General features: G+C 57.7%; 1 protein-coding gene across 1 annotated transcript; it reads left to right on the top strand.

Annotated features, from left to right (window-relative positions):
- The first annotated feature begins 1,408 nt into the window (after nucleotides 1–1,408).
- Nucleotides 1,409–15,349, top strand: LOC132340499 (uncharacterized). The gene is made up of 9 exons (XM_059871518.1): nucleotides 1,409–1,768; nucleotides 1,980–2,987; nucleotides 3,375–4,409; nucleotides 4,841–5,878; nucleotides 6,344–7,450; nucleotides 7,914–8,918; nucleotides 9,336–10,340; nucleotides 10,812–11,819; nucleotides 12,298–15,349. Exons 1-9 carry the CDS (start codon nucleotides 1,754–1,756, stop codon nucleotides 14,353–14,355), a joined length of 9,279 nt encoding a protein of 3,092 aa, XP_059727501.1. The 5' UTR covers nucleotides 1,409–1,753; the 3' UTR covers nucleotides 14,356–15,349.
- Nucleotides 15,350–17,362: the final 2,013 nt, after the last annotated feature.

Genomic DNA, 17,362 nt, shown 5'->3' with positions numbered 1-17,362 from the left:
GTTATATTATTGCTACAATACTAAATAATTATATTATACGAAATAGTTGTACTTATATTACAGCTGTAATACCAAATGTAGTTATAATAGTTATACTGCAGTTATAATACTAAATATAGGTATAATAGTTATCTTGCAGTTATAATACCAAATAGAATATAATACTAAAATAGTTATAATAGTTATATTGCAGCTGTAATACTAAATGTAGTTATAATAGTTATATTACAGTTATAATACTAAATAGTTATATCATACTAAAATTGTTATAATAGTTGTATTTTAGTTATAAAAGACTAAATAGTTCTAGTTATATAGTTCTAGTTATATGACAGCAATAGAACTAAATATAGTTATAATAGTTATAGTTATATTGCAGTTATAATACTAAATAGTTACAGTTATATTAGTTATATTGCAGTTATAATACAAAATAGTTCTAGTTATGATAGTTATATTATGGTTATATGGCAGTTATAATACTAAATAGTTCTATAATACTAAAGTAGTTATAACAGTTATACTTTAGTTATGTAATACTAAATGTTCTAGTTATAATAGTTGTATTATAGTTATATTAGCTACAGTACTAAATATAGTTATTATAGTTATATTGCAGTTATAATAGTAAATAGTTATAGTTTTAAAAGTTATATTATAGATATAATACTACATAGTTATATAATATTAAAATAGTTAAAACAATTACAGTTATAGTTATATAATACTAAATGGTTATAGTTATAATAATTATTATATGGTTTTATTACAGCTATAATACTAAATAGGGTTATAATAGTTATAGTTATATCGCAGTTATAATACTAATTATAGTTATAACTGTTAGAGTTATATTGTAATTATAATATTAAATAGTTACAGTTATAATGGTTATATTACAGTTTTATTACAGCTAAAATACTAAATATTGTTATAATATAATTATATTATACTTATAGTACTAAATAGTTATAATCGCTACATTATAGTTATATTACAGCTACAGTACTAAATATAGTTTTAATAGTTGTATTACAGTTATAATACTAAATAGGTCTAGTTATAATAGTTATATTCTAGTTATATTACAGCTATAATACTAAATAGTTATAATAGGTATTGTTCTGGTTTGAAAGCAAAACCAGTGAGAGACTCCAAACCAGAAACAGAATTTATTAGGAAAAGAGAAAAACCCAAAATACCCGCAGGAGTGTACACAAAACGAAACCACGGACAGAGCCCGAACTCCGGGCTTCTGCCGGAAGCGACCGACGCCGCAGCGGGGGAACTTCCGCCAGTACCTGTGCCAGGCGCGGCTTCTGATTGGTCCGCGCCGCGTTTGGCTCTTCTCGCCAGAGGTCTCGCGAGAGAAGCAGCGCGGCCATGTTTGTTGAGGGCAATTTTGTGGGCTCCTCAGAGCGCTTCGCACTCCCTCCTAAATCCAGCCGGGAACGGCGGAATGACTCTGCCTGGAAATGGTGGGATGGAGCCTAAATCCCCTGGGACTAAGCCTAAATCCCCTCCAGCTGAGCCTAAATCCCCTGGGATTGAGCCAAAGCGCCCCAACGGTGGAGCTTCCCTTGGATAGGGGCGATACTGGAAAAGGCGGGCGGTGACGCCATCTCGCCCCGCCCCTTCCCGGCCCCTCCTGAGGCGGCTCCGTCATTTTCCCGGGGCCGGTTCTGGGCCCGTGGACAGCGCCCGTCCCGGGCTCCTTCGCCACCGGAGCGTCCCCAAGGTGTCCCCAGTGATCATGGAGCCCCAAGAGGTGCGACGGCGGCGGAGGGGGCAGTGGGGGATGGAGGGGACACGGGGGCGACAGTGGGGGGTGGCAGAGGGGTCAGAGGGTGTGATAAAGGGACAGAGGGACAGTAGAGCCCTCCAGGGAGGGAACAAAGGGGACCCCGGGAGGGCTCGGGGCACCGCAAGAGGCAGCAAGTGCTATAAGGTCCCTGAGACATCCCCTGTCCCCTCCCCAGCTATCCCCGGCCCTGCTGCAGCCACAGGTCATCGTGGTGGCCACCCTGGGCGAGCTGCTGGCCACCCTGCCCAGCCTGGACGAGATGACTTTGTTCGTGTCCCCATCGCACCTGTACTGCGACCTGATGGACTTCACCAATGAGCTCCGGGACAGTCTATACCGCATTGATGACACCAGGTGGCACCACAAAGTCACCTTCGATGATGATGAGCCTCCCGCCTCCCTGAGCCGGGCCCTGGCCGCCTCCAAGAGCATCTCATGGACCTCCTGGTCCTGTGTGCAAACGGACGCCTGGGAGTGGCAGCAGTCAGTGGCTGCACTCGTGAAAAGGTGGGCCGACCTGGCCCGGGCAGCCACCAAGCTCCCCAACATCTGCAGGGATTTGGCCACCAAGGCGGCCGACATGGCCACCACTGCCACTGCCCGGGCCAGGGAGCTGCAGGTCAAGGCTGCCCGTTATTGGACAGCTCAGGAAAACATGGTGGAGCTGGGTCTGGCCCTGGCCAGGGAGGAGGGGGCTGAGGTGGTTGCCAGGCATGAAGCCCAGGTGAGGAGAGATGCCATGGAGGCTTCCAGCAAGGCAACAAGGGCCACCATGGTGAGACAGAGGATGGAGGTGGCCCTGGGGCTGCTGGAGCGCTTGGTGGCTGTGTGTGACGAAGCCACCGCGTTCCCCCAGGAGCTGCAGCGCCTGCTCAGGGACATCGAGGCTGCCCTGAAGGGGACAAATGAGGCATCCCGTGATGTCCCTGAGGACTTGGTGGCCAAGGTGGCCATGGCCGAGCGGCTGTGGGAGGCCAATGCCTGTCTGACCAAGGATCACCTGGTGGGGACACTTCAAGACATCATCGACTTCTTGTTCCATGGTGCTCCCACCAGCCGCAGTGCCCGTGAGGTGGCCAAGCGATGCCAAAGAGCCATCGAGGACATCCCAAGGCTCTTTCGACGCCTGGAGTGTCCCCAGAGAGTCCCCAAGGTGTCCCCAGTGAGCATGGAGCCCCAAGAGGTGTGGAGTGGGAAGGGAAGAGAGAGGGACAGAGGGGACCCTGGGGGGGAGGGTAAGTGGGGGATGGGAGGGACACGGGAGGTGGTGCATGGGACAGGGGGTCACAAAGGGAACAGGAGGGAGTGGCAGGAAAGGGGGAGGTGACAGAGGGGAAGGGACATAGCGGGGCATACGGTTATATAGGGCACGGGGTGGTGGGGACATGGGTGGTGGCAGAGGGAACAGCAGTGGGGCAGGGGCAGGAGGGGCTACGAGGGGAGGGGCAGAGGGTGGCAGAGGTAGCAAGAGGCTGACAAAGGTACAAAGGGGACCTTCAGGGCCAGGGGGCCACCCCAGGACGCTGTAAGTGCCACCAGGTCCTTGACACCTCCCCTGTCGCCTCCCCAGCTGTCCCCGGCCCTGCTGCAGCCACAGGTCACTGTAGTGGCCACCCTGGATGAGCTGCTGGCCACTCTGCACAGGCGGGCTGAGATGATGCTGCTACTCACGTCAACAGTGAGCCTGTACCAGGACCTGGAGGACTTCACCAATGATCTCAAGGCCACCCTGTATCGCATTGGTGGCACCTGGTGGCGCTGCAATGTCACTGTGGATGATGATGACTCTGTCACCTCCGATGATGATGACCCTCCCGCCTCCCTGAGCCGGGCCCTGGCCGCCTACAAGAGCACCCCAGAGACCACCAGGTTCCGTGTGCAAATGGAGGCCAGCAATTGGCAGTGGTCAGTGGATATGCTTGTGAACAGGTGGGCCTGGCTGGCCAGAGCAGCCACCAAGCTTCGCAACACCTGCAGGGTGACGGTCACTGAGGCAGGCTACAGAGTTGCCACTGCCACCACCCGGGCCAGGGAGCTGCAGGACAAGGTTGCCCGTTACGGGACAGGTCAGGAAAACATGATGGAGCTGAATCAGGCCATGGGTGGGGAGGAGGGGGCCGAGGTGCTGGATGGGCATGAAGCCCAGGTGAGCAGAGAGGCTAGGGTAGCTGCCAGAGAGGCGACAATGGCCACCAAGGTGAGACAGCGGGCAGAGGAGGCCCTGGGGCTGCTGGAGCGCTTGGTGGCCGCGTGTGACGAAGCCACCGCCTTCCCCCGGGAGCTGCAGCGCCTGCTCTGGTTATCCAAGGCCACTGTGAAGGGGACAAATGAGGCATTCCGTGATGTCCCTGAGGACTTGGTGGCCAAGGTGGCCATGGCCGAGCGGCTGTGGGTGGCCAACGCCCGCCTGGTCAAGCATCACTTGGGGAAGACACTTCCAGACAGCATTAAATTCTTGTTCAGTGCTGGTCTTGACAGCCCCAGTACCTGTGGGGTGGCCGAGCGATGCCAAAGAGCCATGGAGGACATCCCAAGGCTCCTTCGACCCCCGCAGTGTCCTCAAGTTGTCCCCAAGGTGTCCCCAGTGAGCATGGAACTCCAAGAGGTGCGAATGGGTGGCAGGCGAGGGGGACAGAGGACACTGTGGGGGAAGGGGGCAATGGGGCATGGACGGGACACAGGGGGTGGCAGGAGGATACGGGGGGTCACAAAGGGAACAGGAGAGAGTGGCAGGAAGGGGGGAGGTTACAGAGGAGTGGATGGGAAACGGGGAGGAGTGGGGGATTGGGGGACATGGGGGAGAGGGGACACGAGGTCCAGTGGGGAGTGGCAGAGTGGACAGCAGTGAGGGGGTGACAGAGGGGACAGCAGTGGGGGGCAGGAGGGGCTACGATGGGAGGGGCAGGAGGTAGCAGAGAGAAGAAGAGGCTGAGAAAGGAACAGAGGTGACAGAGGGGACCCCTCAGGGGCCGGGGGCCACTCCAGGAAGCAGTAAGTTCCCTGAGTTCCCTGACACCTCCCCTGTCCCCTCCCCAGCTGTCCCCAGCCCTGCTGCAGCCACAGGTCACCGTGGTGGCCACCCTGGGTGAGCTGCTGGCCGCTCTGCCCAGGCGGGACAAGGAGATGATGTTGCCTGTATCCCCATTGCGCCTGTACTGGGACCTGGAGGAATTCACCAATGAGCTGCGGACCGCCCTGTACCGAACTGATGGCACCTGGAGCCGTGACAATGTGGCGACAATGTGGCGACAATGTACCATCCCCGTGGACGACGATGACCCTCCTGCCTCCCTGAGCCAGGCCCTGGCTGCCTACAAGAGCACCCCAGGGACCCCCCAGAACTGTGTGACAATGGTGGCCAGCGAGTGGCAGGGGTCAGTGGCTGTGCTTGTGGACAGGTGGGCTGAGCTGGCCAGAAAGGCCAGGGAGCTCTGCAACACCTGCAGGGATTTGGCCACTGAGGCGGCCGACAGCGTGGCCACTGCCACCACCCGGGAAAGGGAGCTGCAGGCCGAGGCTGCCCATGATGGGACAGCTCAGGAAAACATTGTGGAGCTGGGTCAGGCCCTGGGAGGGGAGGATGGGGCCGAGGTGGTGGCTGGGTATGAAGCCCAGGTGAGGGAAGATGCCATGGACACCACCAGCAAGGCAAGAAGGGCAGCCATGGTGAGACAGCAGGTGGAGGCGGCCCTGGGGCTGCTGGAGCGCTTGGTGGCCGCGTGTGACGAAGCTGCCACGTTCCCCCGGGAGCTGCAGCACAGGGTTGGGGACATCGAGGCCACACTGAAGGGGACAAATGAGGCATCCTGCGATGTCCCCGAGGACTTGGTGGCCAAGGTGGCCATGGCTGAGTGGCTGTGGGAGGCCAATGCCCGCCTGGTCAAGGATCACCTGGCAGGGACACTTCAAGACATCATCGACTGCTATTTCGGTTGCGGTCCCGACAGCTCCCGTTGCCGTAGCGTGGCTGAGTGGTGCCAAAGAGCCATCGAGGACATCCCAAGGCTCATTCAACCCCCAGAGTGCCCCCAGAGCATCCCCAAGTTGTCCCCAGTGAGCATGGAACTCCAAGAGGTGCGATGGGGGGGGGGACATGGGGACAAAGGGGACGCTGGTGGGAGGGAGAGGAGGCACGAAGGGGGGGTGGTGAGTGGGCAGTGGTGGATGGAGGGGACAGGATGTCACAAAGGGGACAGGAGGGAGTGGCAAGAAGTGGCAAGGTGACAGAGAAGGGGAGGAGACATGGGGAGGGATGGGGCAGTGGGGGATGGGGGGGGACATGGGGAGGATCGTGACACTGGACGTGGCAGGGGCTATGTGTGTGGTGGTAGGGGGTGGCAGAGGGGCAACAGTGTGGGCAGGGTGGCAGAGGGGACAGCACAGGGGCAGGGGGCGAGAGGGGCTACAAGGGGAGCGGCAGGGGGATGGAGGGAACAAGAGGGTGACAAAGGAACAGAGGGGACCCCTGGGGGCAGGGGGCCACCTCAGGAGGCCATAAGTGCCACCAGGTCCCTAACACCTCCCCTGTCCCCTCCCCAGCTGTCCCCAGCCCTGCTGCAGCCACAGGTCACCGTGGTAGCCATCCTGGGTGAGCTGCAGGCCACCCTGCCCAGTCTGGATGAGATGATGCTGCTGCTGGTGTCTCCAAGCTGCCTGTACTGGGACCTGATGGACTTCACCAGGGAGTTTCAGACCACCCTGTCCCGCCTTGATGCTGCCTGGTGGCGCCGCAATGTCACCTCCGATGATGATGACTCTCTCACCTCCGATGATGATGACCCTCTCACCTCTGATGATGATGATCCTGTCATCTCCGATGATGATGACTCTGTCCTCTCCAATGACAATGACCCTCCCGCCTCCCTGAGCCAGGCCCTGGCTGCCTACAAGAGCACCCCATGGACCTCCTGGAACCATGTGATACAGGTGGCCAGCAAGTGGCAGGGGTCAGTGTCTGTGCTTGTGAACAGCTGGACTGACCTGGCCAGGAAGGCCACCCACCTCCCCAACACCTGCAAGGATTTGGCCACCAAGGCAGCCAGTATGGCCACCACTGCCACTGCCCGGGCCAGGGAGCTGCAGGACGAGGCTGCCCGTTATGGGACAGCTCAGGGAAACATGGTGGAGCTGGGTCAGGCCCTGGCCAGGGAGGAGGGGGCTGAGGTGGTGGCCAGGCATGAAGCCCGGGTGAGGAGAGATGCCTGGGTGGCTGCCAGCAAGGCAACAAGGGCCACCATGGTGAGACAGCGGGTGGAGGCGGCCCTGGGGCTGCTGGAGCGCTTGGTGGCCGCGTGTGACGAAGCCACCGTGTTCCCCCAGGAGCTGCAGCGCCTGCTCAGGGACATCAAGGCCATCCTGAAGGGGACAAATGTGGCCTCCCACGATGTCTCCGAGGACTTGGTGGCCAAGGTGGCCATGGCCGAGCGGCTGTGGGAGGCCAACGCCCGCCTGGCCAAGGATCACCTGGGGAAGACACTTCCAGAAATCATCGACTTCTTATTCACTGATGGTCCCGCCAGCCCCAGCGCCTGTGGGGTGGCCGAGCAGTGCCAAAGAGCCATTGAGGACATCCCAAGGCTTGTTGGACCCCGGGAGTGTCCCCAAGGTGTTCCCAAGGTGTCCCCCGTGAGCATGGAGCTCCAAAAGGTGCGACAGGGGAGGGGGACAGATGAGGACACTGTGGGGGGGGGAAGGGGCAATAAGGTATGGGGGGGACATGGGGGGTGGTGAATGGGACAGGGGGTTGCAAAGGGGACAGGAGAGAGTGGCAGGAAGGGGGGAGGTGACAGAGAGGGGTAGGGGACAAGGGGAAGGAGGGGGCAGTGGAGGATGGGGCAGCTGGGGGAGTGGGGACCCAGGGACTGGCAGAGTGGACAGCAGGAGGGATGGGGCGGGCAGAGGGACAGCAGAGGGGCAGGGTGTGGCAGATGGGACAGCAGAGGGGCAGGGGGCGGGAGGGGCTGTGAAGGGAGGGGTGGGGGTTGGCAGAGGTAGCAAGAGGCTGACAAAGGGATTGAGGGGACAAAGGGGACCCCTTGGGGGCAAAGGACCACCCCAGGAGGCCACAAATACCACAAGGTCCCTGACACCTCCCCTGTCGCCTCCCCAGCTATCCCTGGCCCTGCTGCAGCCACAGGTCACTGTGGTGGCCACCCTGGGTGAGCTGCTGGCCACCCTGCCCAGGTGGGATGAGGAGATGCTGCTGCCCATGTCCCTAGGGTGCCTGTACAGGGACCTGGAGGAATTCACCGAGGAGCTCCAGTACAGACTGTACGGCATTGATAACCCCTGGTGGCACCACAGTGTCACCTTCGATGATGATGACCTTCCTGTCTCCCTGAGCCGGACCTTGGCTGCCTACAAGAGCACCCCATGGACCTCCTGGAAGCGTGTGAAAATGGCAGCCAGCAAGTGGCAGGGGTCAGTGGCTGTGCTTATTAACAGCTGGGCCCAGCTGGCCAGGGCAGCCACCAAGCTCAGCAACACCTGCAGGAAGGTGGCCAATGAAGCGTCCGACATGGCAGCCACTGCCACCGTCCAGGCCAGAGAGCTGCAGGACAAGGCTGCCCTTGATGGGACAGCTCAGGAAAACATGGTGGAGCTGGATCAGGCCCTGGGCGGGGAGGAGGGGGCCCAGGTGCTGGCTGGGCAGGAAGCCCAGGTGAGGAGAGATGCCTGGGTGGCTGCCAGCAAGGCAACAATGGCCACCATGGTGAGACAGCGGGTGGAGGCGGCCCTGGGGCTGCTGGAGCGCTTGGTGGCCGCGTGTGATGAAGCTACCGCGTTCCCCCGGGAGCTGCAGCACAGGGTTAGGGACATGAAGGCTGCCCTGAAGGGGACAAATGAGGCACCCACCGATGTCCCCAAGGACTTGGTGGCCAAGGTGGCCGTGGCCGAGCGGCTGTGGGAGGCCAACGCCCGCCTGGTCAAGGATCACCTGGCAGACACACTTTGCGACATCTTCAACTTTGCTTTTGAGGGTGGTCCCTTCATTTTCTGTGAGGTGGCTGAGCGGTGCCAAAGAGCCATCGAGGACATCCCAAGGCTCGTTCGACCCCCAGAGGATCCCTGTGATGTCCCCAAGGTGTTCCCAGTCAGCATGGAGCTCCAAGAGGTGTGATGGGGTGGGGGAGGGGGGGAAGAGTAGGACTAAGGAGACACAGTTGGGGGGAAGGGGGTGGAAAGGGGCAGAGGGAGCAATGGACAATGGAGGGGACATGGAGGGTGGTGGGAGGGGACAGGAGCAAGTGGCAGGAACGGGGGAGGTGGCAGAGAGGTGGAGGGGAAAGGGGAGTGAGAAGTGAGCAATGGCGGGGAGGGGAGACTAGGGCTGGCAGGGGGTATTCGAGGGGACATCAGTGGAGGCAGGGTGGTGGCAGGGCCTACAAGGGGAGGGGCAGAGGGTGGCAGAGGAAGCAGCAGGCTGAGAAAGAGACGGAGGGGACAAAGGGGACCCCTTGGGGGCAGGGGGCCACCTCAGGAGGCCACAAGTGCCCCAAGATTCCTGACACCTCCCCTGTCCCCTCTCCAGCTGTCTCCGGCCCTGCTGCAGCCACAGGTCACCGTCGTTGCCATCCTGGGCGAGCTGCTGGACACCGTGCCCAGATGGGACAAGACGCTGCCCGTGTCCCTAAGGTGCCTGTACTGGGTCCTGGAAGATTTCACCAGGGAACTCCGGCCCACCCTGTACTGCATTGATGACACCTGGTGGTGCCACAATGTCACCTCTGGTGATGATGACCCTGTCACCTCCCTTAGCCAGGTGCTGGCCGCCTCCAAGAGCACCCCAGGGACTGTCCGGAACTGTGTGATAATGGCGGCCAGCAAGTGGAAGCAGTCAGCGTCTGTGCTTGTGGACAACTGGGTAGAGCTGGCCAGAAAGGCCACCAACCTCTGCAACACCTGGAGGGAGGTGGCTGCCGTGGCGGCCAACTTGGTGACCACCGCCACCGCCCGGGCCAGGGAGCTGCAGGCCGAGGTTGCCCATTACTGGACAGCTCAGGAAAACATGGTGGAGCTGGGTCAGGCCCTGGGCGGGGAGAAGGGGGCTGAGGTGGTGGATGGGCATGAAGCCCGGGTGAAGAGAGATGCCAGGGTGGCTGCCAGCGAGGCAACAAAGGCCACCATGGAGAGACGGCAGGTGGAGACGGCCCTGGGGCTGCTGGAGCGCTTGGTGGCCGCGTGTGACGAAGCCACCGCCTTCCCCCGGGAGCTGCAGCGCAGGGTTGGGGACATTGAGGTCACCCTGCAGGGGACAAATGAGGCTTCCCCCAGTGTCCCTGAGGACTTGGTTGCCAAGGTGGGCGTGGCCGAGCGGCTGTGGGAGACCAATGCTCGCCTGGCCAAGGATCACCTGGTGGGGACAATTCAAGACATCATCGACCACTATTTCGGTTGTGGTCCTGACAGCCCCCGTTGCCACAGGGTGGCTGAGCGGTGCCAAAGAGCTATCGAGGACATCCCAAGGCTCATTCGACGCCCAGAGCGTCCCCAAGGTGTCCCCAAGGTGACCCCAGTGAGCATGGAGCCACAAGAGGTGCGGTGGTGGGGGGGGGGGGGCCGGGGGGCGGCCGGAGAGAGGACACTATTGGGAGGGAGGGGACACGGGGTGGTTGAGGGGACACGGGGGTGTCGGGAGGGGACAGGGATTTGCAAAGGGGACAGGAGGGAGTGGCAAGAAGAAGGGACGTGACAGCTGGAAGGGACACGGGGTGGGCGGGGGCAGAGGGGGATGGGCGGCACATGGGGGGTTGGGACATGGGAGGTGGCAGTGGGGACAGCAGGGGGTGGCAGGGGCTACTAGTTTGGTGGCAGGGGGTTGCAGAGGTGACAGCAGTGGGGGCAGGGGGCAGGAGGGGCTATGAGGGGTGGGGCAGGGGGGTGGCAGAGGGAGGAAGAGACTGACAAAGGGATGGAGGGGGCAGTTGGGACCTGGAGGGCACAGGGGCCACCACAGGAGAACACAAATGCCACCAGGTCCCTGACACCTCCCCTGTCCCCTCCCCAGCTGTCCCCCACCCTGCTGCAGCCACAGGTCACTGTGGTGGCCATCCTGGGAGAAGTGCTAGCCACCCTGCCCAAGCTGGACAAGACGCTGCCCGTGTCCCCTGGGCGCATGTACTGGGACCTGGAGGAATTCACCAATGAGCTCCAGTTCACCCTGTACTGCTCTGATGACACCTGGCGGCGCCGCAATGTCCCCTCCAATGACGATGATCCTCTCACCTCCCTGAGCCGGGCCCTGGCTGCCTATAAGAGCACCCCATGGACCACCTGGGATGATGTGACAATGGTGGCCAGCAAGTGGCAGCAGTCAGTGAATGCAATGCTAAACAGCTGGGCCAAGCTGGCCAGGGCAGCCACCAATCTCTGCAATGCCTGGAGGGAGGTAGTCAATGAGGCAGCCACCAAGGTGGCTGGAGACACCACCCGGAACGGGGACCTGCAGTACGAGGCTGCCTGTGATGGGACAGCTCAGGAAAACATGGTGGAGCTGGGTCAGGCCCTGGGAGGGGAGGAGAGGGCCGAGGTGGTGGCCAGGCAGAAAGACCAGGTGAGGAGACAGGCCAGGGTGGCTGCCAGCCAGGCAAGAACGGCCACCATGGTGAGACAGCGGGTGGAGGTGGCCCTGGGGCTGCTGGAGCGCTTGGTGGCTGCGTGTGACGAAGCCACCGCCTTCCCCCGGGAGCTGCAGCGCCTGCTCAGGGACACCAAGGCCATCCTGAAGGGGACAAATGACGTATCCGGCAGTGTCCCCGAGGACTTGGTGGCCAAGGTGGTCGTGGCCGAGCGGCTGTGGGAGGCCAACGCCCGCCTGGCCAATAGTCACCTGCGGGGGACAGTTCCAGACAACATCATCAGGTTCTATATTGATGGTGGTCCTCACAGTCCCAGTGCCTGTGAGGTGGCCAAGTGGTGCCAAAGAGCCATTGAGGACATCCCAAGGCTTGTTCAACCCTCAGTGTGTCCCCAGAGTGTCCCCAAGGTGTCCCCAGTGAGCATGGAGCTCCAAGAGGTGCGATGGCAGGGGGAGGGGTGGGAGAGCAGGACAGAGGGGACAGTGGTGGGGGGGAGGGGTCAGTGGGGGATGGAGGGGTCACGCGGGGTGGCGAATGGGACAGGGGCTTGCAAAGGGGACAGGAGGAAAGGGGGAGGTGACAGGTGGAGGGGATATGGAGGGAAGGGTGCAGTGGGGGATTGGGGGACATGGAGTCGGCAGGTGGTGGCAGAGGGGACAGCAGGGGGTGGCAGGGGCTACAAGTGTGGTTGTAGGGAGTGGCAGAGTGGACAGCAGTGGTGTTGGGGGTGGCAGTGAGGACAGCAGGGGGCAGGGTGCGGGAGAGGCTGTTAGGGGCAGGGCAGGGGGTGACAGAGGGAACAAGAGGCTGACCAAGGGGTGGACAGGACCAAGGAGTCCCCTTGGGGTCCGGGGGCCACCCCAGGAGGCCACAAATGCCACCAGGTCACTAACGCCTCCCCTGTCCCCTCCCCAGCTGTCCCCAGCCCTGTTGCAGCCACAGGTCACCGTGGTGGCCATCCTGGGCGAGGTACTGGCCACCCTGCCCAGTCTGGACGAGATGGCTCTGCTGCTCACATCATCAGGGTGCCTGTACTCGGACCTGATGTCCTTCACCTGGAAGCTCCAGGACACTCGGGACTGCATTAATGACACCTGGAGACACCGCAATATCCCGTATGATGATGACGACCCTGTCCCCTCCCTGAGCCAGGCCCTGGCTGCGTACAAGAGCATCCCAGGGACCACCCAGAAGCGTGTGACAATGGCGGCCAGCAAGTGGCAGGGGTCGGTGGATGCACTTGTGGACAAGTGGGCTGAGCTGGCTAGGGAGGCCACTGAGCTCCGCAACACCTGCAGGGATTTGGCCACCAAGGCGGATGACGAGGCGGCCACCGCCACCGCCCGGGCAAGGAAGCTGCAGGACAAGGCTGCCCATTATGGGACAGCTCAGGAAAACATGGTGGAGCTGGATCAGGTCCTGGGCGGGGAGGAGGGGGCTGAGGTGGTGGCCGGGCATGAAGCCCAGGTGAGGAGAGATGCCAGGGTGGCTGCCAGCGAGGCAGGAAGGGTCAGCACAGTGAGACAGCAGATGGAGGCGGCCCTGGGGCTTCTGGAGCGCTTGGTGGCTGCGTGTGACAAAGCCACCGCCTTCCCCCGGGAGCTTCAGCGCCCACTCGGGGACATTAAGGCCATCCTGAAGGGGACAAATGAGACCTCCCCCGATGTCCCTGAGGACTTGGTGGCCAAGGTGGCCGTGGCCGAGCAGCTGTGGGAGGCCAACGCCCGCCTGGTCAAGGATCACCTGGGGGGGACAGTTCGAGACATCATCAACTGCTATTTCGGTTTTTGGCCCACCAGCCCCAGTGCCTGTGGGGTGGCCGAGCGGTGCCAAAGAGCCATCGAGGACATCCCAAGGCTCGTTCGACCCTCAGAGTGTCCCCAGAGTGTCCCTGCGGTGTCCCCAGTGAGCATGGAGCTCCAAGAGGTGCAACAGGGGGGAGAGGGGGACAGAAGGGACACTGGAGAGGACATGGGGGCTGGTGGGGGGTGCCAGCAGGAACAAGAGGCTGACCAAGGGACGGAGGGCCAAAGGGGACCCCTCAGGGGCACGGGGCCACTGCAGGAGGCCACAAGTGTCACCAGGTCTTTGACACCTCTGCAGCTGCAGGCACTGGTGGCTGTGGTGGCCACCCTGGGTAAGGTGGTGGCCACCATGACCGGGCCACACGGGGCCAAGTCCCCAAACTCTCTGCATGAGGACCTGAAGAACTTCACCCAGAGCCTTCGTGCAATCCTGAACCATGGCGCTGTCACCTCCCTGGGCCACCATGGTGTCCCCTCCCTGGGCCAGGCCCTGGCCACCCTCAGGGCAACCCCAGGGACCACCTGTGCTGATGTGAGAGCCAGTGTGGCCAGCACCTGGCGGAAGTTTGTGGCCAAGATTGTGGACAGATGGGACTGGCTGGCCAGGGAGGCCACCAAGCTCTGTGAGAAGGTGGTCATGGAGCAGCAGCTGATGGTGGCCCTGGACGAGGAGGAGGTGGCCAGGGAATTTGCCACGCATGATGCCGAGGTGGCAGCAGCCACCAATGAGGCCATGGCAGAGGCTGTGGTGGCCACCAGGTGGGCAATGGCAGCCACCAGGAGGGGACATTGGGCAGAGGTGGCCTTGGAGCTGCTGCAGCACTTGGTGGCCACATGTGACAGAGCCACCTTGTTCAACTGGATCATGGAATGGTGGCTCAGGGACATTGAGGCCACCCTGAAGGGGACAAAAGAGGTGTCCCCTGATGACCCCGAGGCCTTGGTGTTCAAAGTAGCCAAGTTTCAGTGGCTGTGGGATGCGAGCACCCACCTGGCCAAGGAGCACCTGCTGGGGACACTTGGGGACATCGACAACATCCTCTTGAGTCCCTGTGGTGGCCAGGGTGGCCCCGATGGCCCTGGCAGCCGCGCAGTGGCCATGCGGTGCCAAAGAGCCGTCGAGGACATCTCAAGGCTGCTGCAGGAACGTTTCACATGGGAGCAGTGATATCACTGGGACATTCCTGCTGTCACCTGCTCCCTCCCGTGCAGTATTTGAGACAGATTTGGGGAATTTTCTGGGAATTTTCAATAGTACTGTCCCAAATCCTGATGGAAATTCCTGGGGTGACGTCACTGGGGACACTCAGGGACATGCAGGGACAGGGACAGGGGTGAATGAGTCCCCTCAAGAGCTTCCAGCTTTCCATTGTGCCTGCAGCAGAGCCAGGTCATAAATTGCAATTTTATAATTAGCTTCTGCAATTCTGCATTGCCTTCTGCACTTTTGTATTGCCTTTCGCACTTTTTTATTGCTTTTTGTACTTTTCTATTGCCTTTGACACATTGTTATTGATCATCACCAATTTGATATGGCATTTGATGCTGATATTGATTATTGATGATTCCTTGTAGCTGCTGGTTGATGCAACATAATCTATCAGTTTGTGTGTGCACCATTGTCCTAGGTTGACTATATGATGCTTTTATCCCCAATCGTCTCATTCCGTTTATGCTGAATAGTAAGTTTTGCACCTTTAAGACTTGCTTCAAAGATTGAGGGGGGGAGAGGAGGGGCGCAGTTTGTTTTCAGACACTGAACTCACTCCTACACATTCCTGCTTCTGGACTGCGTGGTTCTGCGGATGAACAGACAGCGGGACAGAGCTCTTTTTTTTCTTGCTTTTTAGTTAGTTTAGCTAGCTGAGGCAAAGAAGTTCCCTGGACTGCACTTTTTTTCCCTTTTTTCCCCTTTCTCTGGACCTGTTCACACCTGCTCTGGACTGAACAACCATAAGAGCACCAGCAGCTCGCCTCGGTGGGCCGGGCCGGGCCTGGGCCACGGCATTTCCAGCGCCAGAGGGACTGATAAGGGACTGAGTGAGCTGAACTGGAATCTGGGGAGGGGACTTTCTGGGTTTGTCATCTCCTTTGGAGCAGCAAGGGGTTTGATTGTTTAATATTAAGTTTTCTTGTTTAATAAACAGTTTTTTTCCACTTTTCTCCAAGGAAGTATTTTCTCCTGGACCGGTTGGGGGAGGGGTGGTAGAATCCGATTTCCTAGGGGGGCCCTCTGGGGGTTCTCTCCCAAATTTGCCCTGAACCAGGACAAACACATCAATTGGCGCCCAACCTGTGGCTCGAGAAAATGGAAAAAAGCATTATTGATTGCATGTTGGTTGTGCTTTCTCTGCAGTGAGTTAAAGCAGTCAGTAGCCATGTTGCTTGATTTCGTACTGTCTCTTGGGGTGGAGGCCTTCATGTGGTTCTGGTCTATAAGCCTTTTTGAGGTTTCAGTACCTTTCTGGTCACTAGGATTACTGTCCCTAAGACGTAAGTTTCACAGTACAGGGGCACGGATTGGAATAGCTATTTTGCTGGCCTTGGTGATAATGATTTATAGGGCATTTACAAGGTTGCTGGAGTCTGCTTACAATATGTATGGTGTATGGTTTCTTCGTCCTACCCCGCGTCCTAGTTCCGGCAGTATGTTTTGGGAATTTATTAGTAATTGCACCCAGTTTGTTAGAGGAGGAGCAGGGAATGAGACTTTCCAGCCTTTCCTTTCCTTCTTCTCCTCTGAATCTGTTATGTCACTTTTTGAGAATGTTCAGTTTCCCCTGAATGGTAAGGAGACCATGTTTCTGGCATTTAATGTGGTAAGCTTCCTCTATATGGTCTGCAGCTTCTCTAGAATGAGGGCTGAGATGTCCAGAGGAGCTGACAAGACCCCTGACCCAGAAGTAGAGGCAGGCATGAAAAATGATGAGTGGTGTGGAGAATGGGAAAATATGGGCCAAACCCTGAAGGAATTTTCTGATCCTGTAGTCTGGGATTTTCCATGTGAACAAATTCAGAACCCAGCTGAGGTGGGAAAATACCTGAAAGAGAAATGCCATGGTGACTGTAAGGAAAAAAGTCTCATTGCAATAAGCTGGGCCCTGGCCTACGCTTATCGCACCCTGCTAGATACTAAAGGGCAGCAGACAGAGGCAGGCAGGCAGGGAGATAAAGCAGCAGCTACTCCAATCACTCAGGCTGCAGCCAACACTCCAGCTACTCAGGCTGGAGCTGAACCAGACAGTAAGCCTAAGCCACTGGCAGTTGCTGCAGGAAAGAAGTACACGAGCAAAACCAATCGGCCAGTGACTGACGATGATGATCCAGGGGAAGGACCCTCACCACCAACTACTGATAAAAAGCCCAAAGTTAATGAAACTGATACAGCCTCAGAAGCCAATATGGAGTCCTATTTCCTGAAGGACCTTCGTGGCCTAAGGAAGGATTATACCCGGTGACCTGATGAATCCATAATTAGTTGGTTAGTCCGTCTCTGGGATGCTGCAGGTGAGGCTACAGTTTTGGATGGCAGTGAAGCCAGGCATTTGGGATCCCTGTCACAGGATCCTGTCATTGACCAAGGAATGATGAGGGGGGCTAACCCTCACAGCCTCTGGGCACGGGTCCTGGGAAGTGTTGCACAAAGATACCTGTGTGCAGACGATCTCTATATGCAGCAAACACAGTGGAAGACCATAGAGCAAGGGATCCAACGCTTGAGGGAAATGGCAGTGGCAGAGATTGTCTTCTCAGATGATGTAAACACTGTAAATCCAGACTTGGTACCATGCACATCTGTAATGTGGAGAAAACTTGTACGACTCGGGCCACATGAATATGCTTCTGCTCTAGCAATAATGAAGCGAGATGACGGTGAGGAGACCGTGCTGGATATGGCAAAGAAACTCCGAGCATATGCAGACGCTGTGCATGGCCCAACACATGCCAGAATCGCAGCAGTGGAAACACGTCTGCAGAGGTTAGAGGATAAGATAGAGGAGAATCACAAGAAGCTCAGAGAGGAGATTAAGGAAGACCTTCTTCAAATCTCAGCAGTACCGATCAGAGGTTCTGGTGCCCAACGCAGGCATTCCCCAGATGGAGTGAGAAGGTACACCCCACAAACTGAGCTGTGGTTCTTCCTGCGTGATTGTGGAGAAAACATGAGGAGATGG

The sequence above is a fragment of the Haemorhous mexicanus genome, chromosome 32 (assembly GCF_027477595.1).
Source record: "Haemorhous mexicanus isolate bHaeMex1 chromosome 32, bHaeMex1.pri, whole genome shotgun sequence".
Classification (NCBI taxonomy): Eukaryota; Metazoa; Chordata; class Aves; order Passeriformes; family Fringillidae; genus Haemorhous; species Haemorhous mexicanus.
Note: the sequence above shows the minus strand (reverse complement) of the source record. Positions and strands in the feature narration are given on the sequence as shown.

Coding starts and splice junctions, on each gene's coding strand:
- LOC132340499 (XM_059871518.1), top strand. Junction 5,879..6,343: donor TGAGCATGGAACTCCAAGAG/GTGCGATGGGGG, acceptor TCCCCTCCCCAG/CTGTCCCCAGCCCTGCTGCA. Junction 11,820..12,297: donor TGAGCATGGAGCTCCAAGAG/GTGCGATGGCAG, acceptor TCCCCTCCCCAG/CTGTCCCCAGCCCTGTTGCA.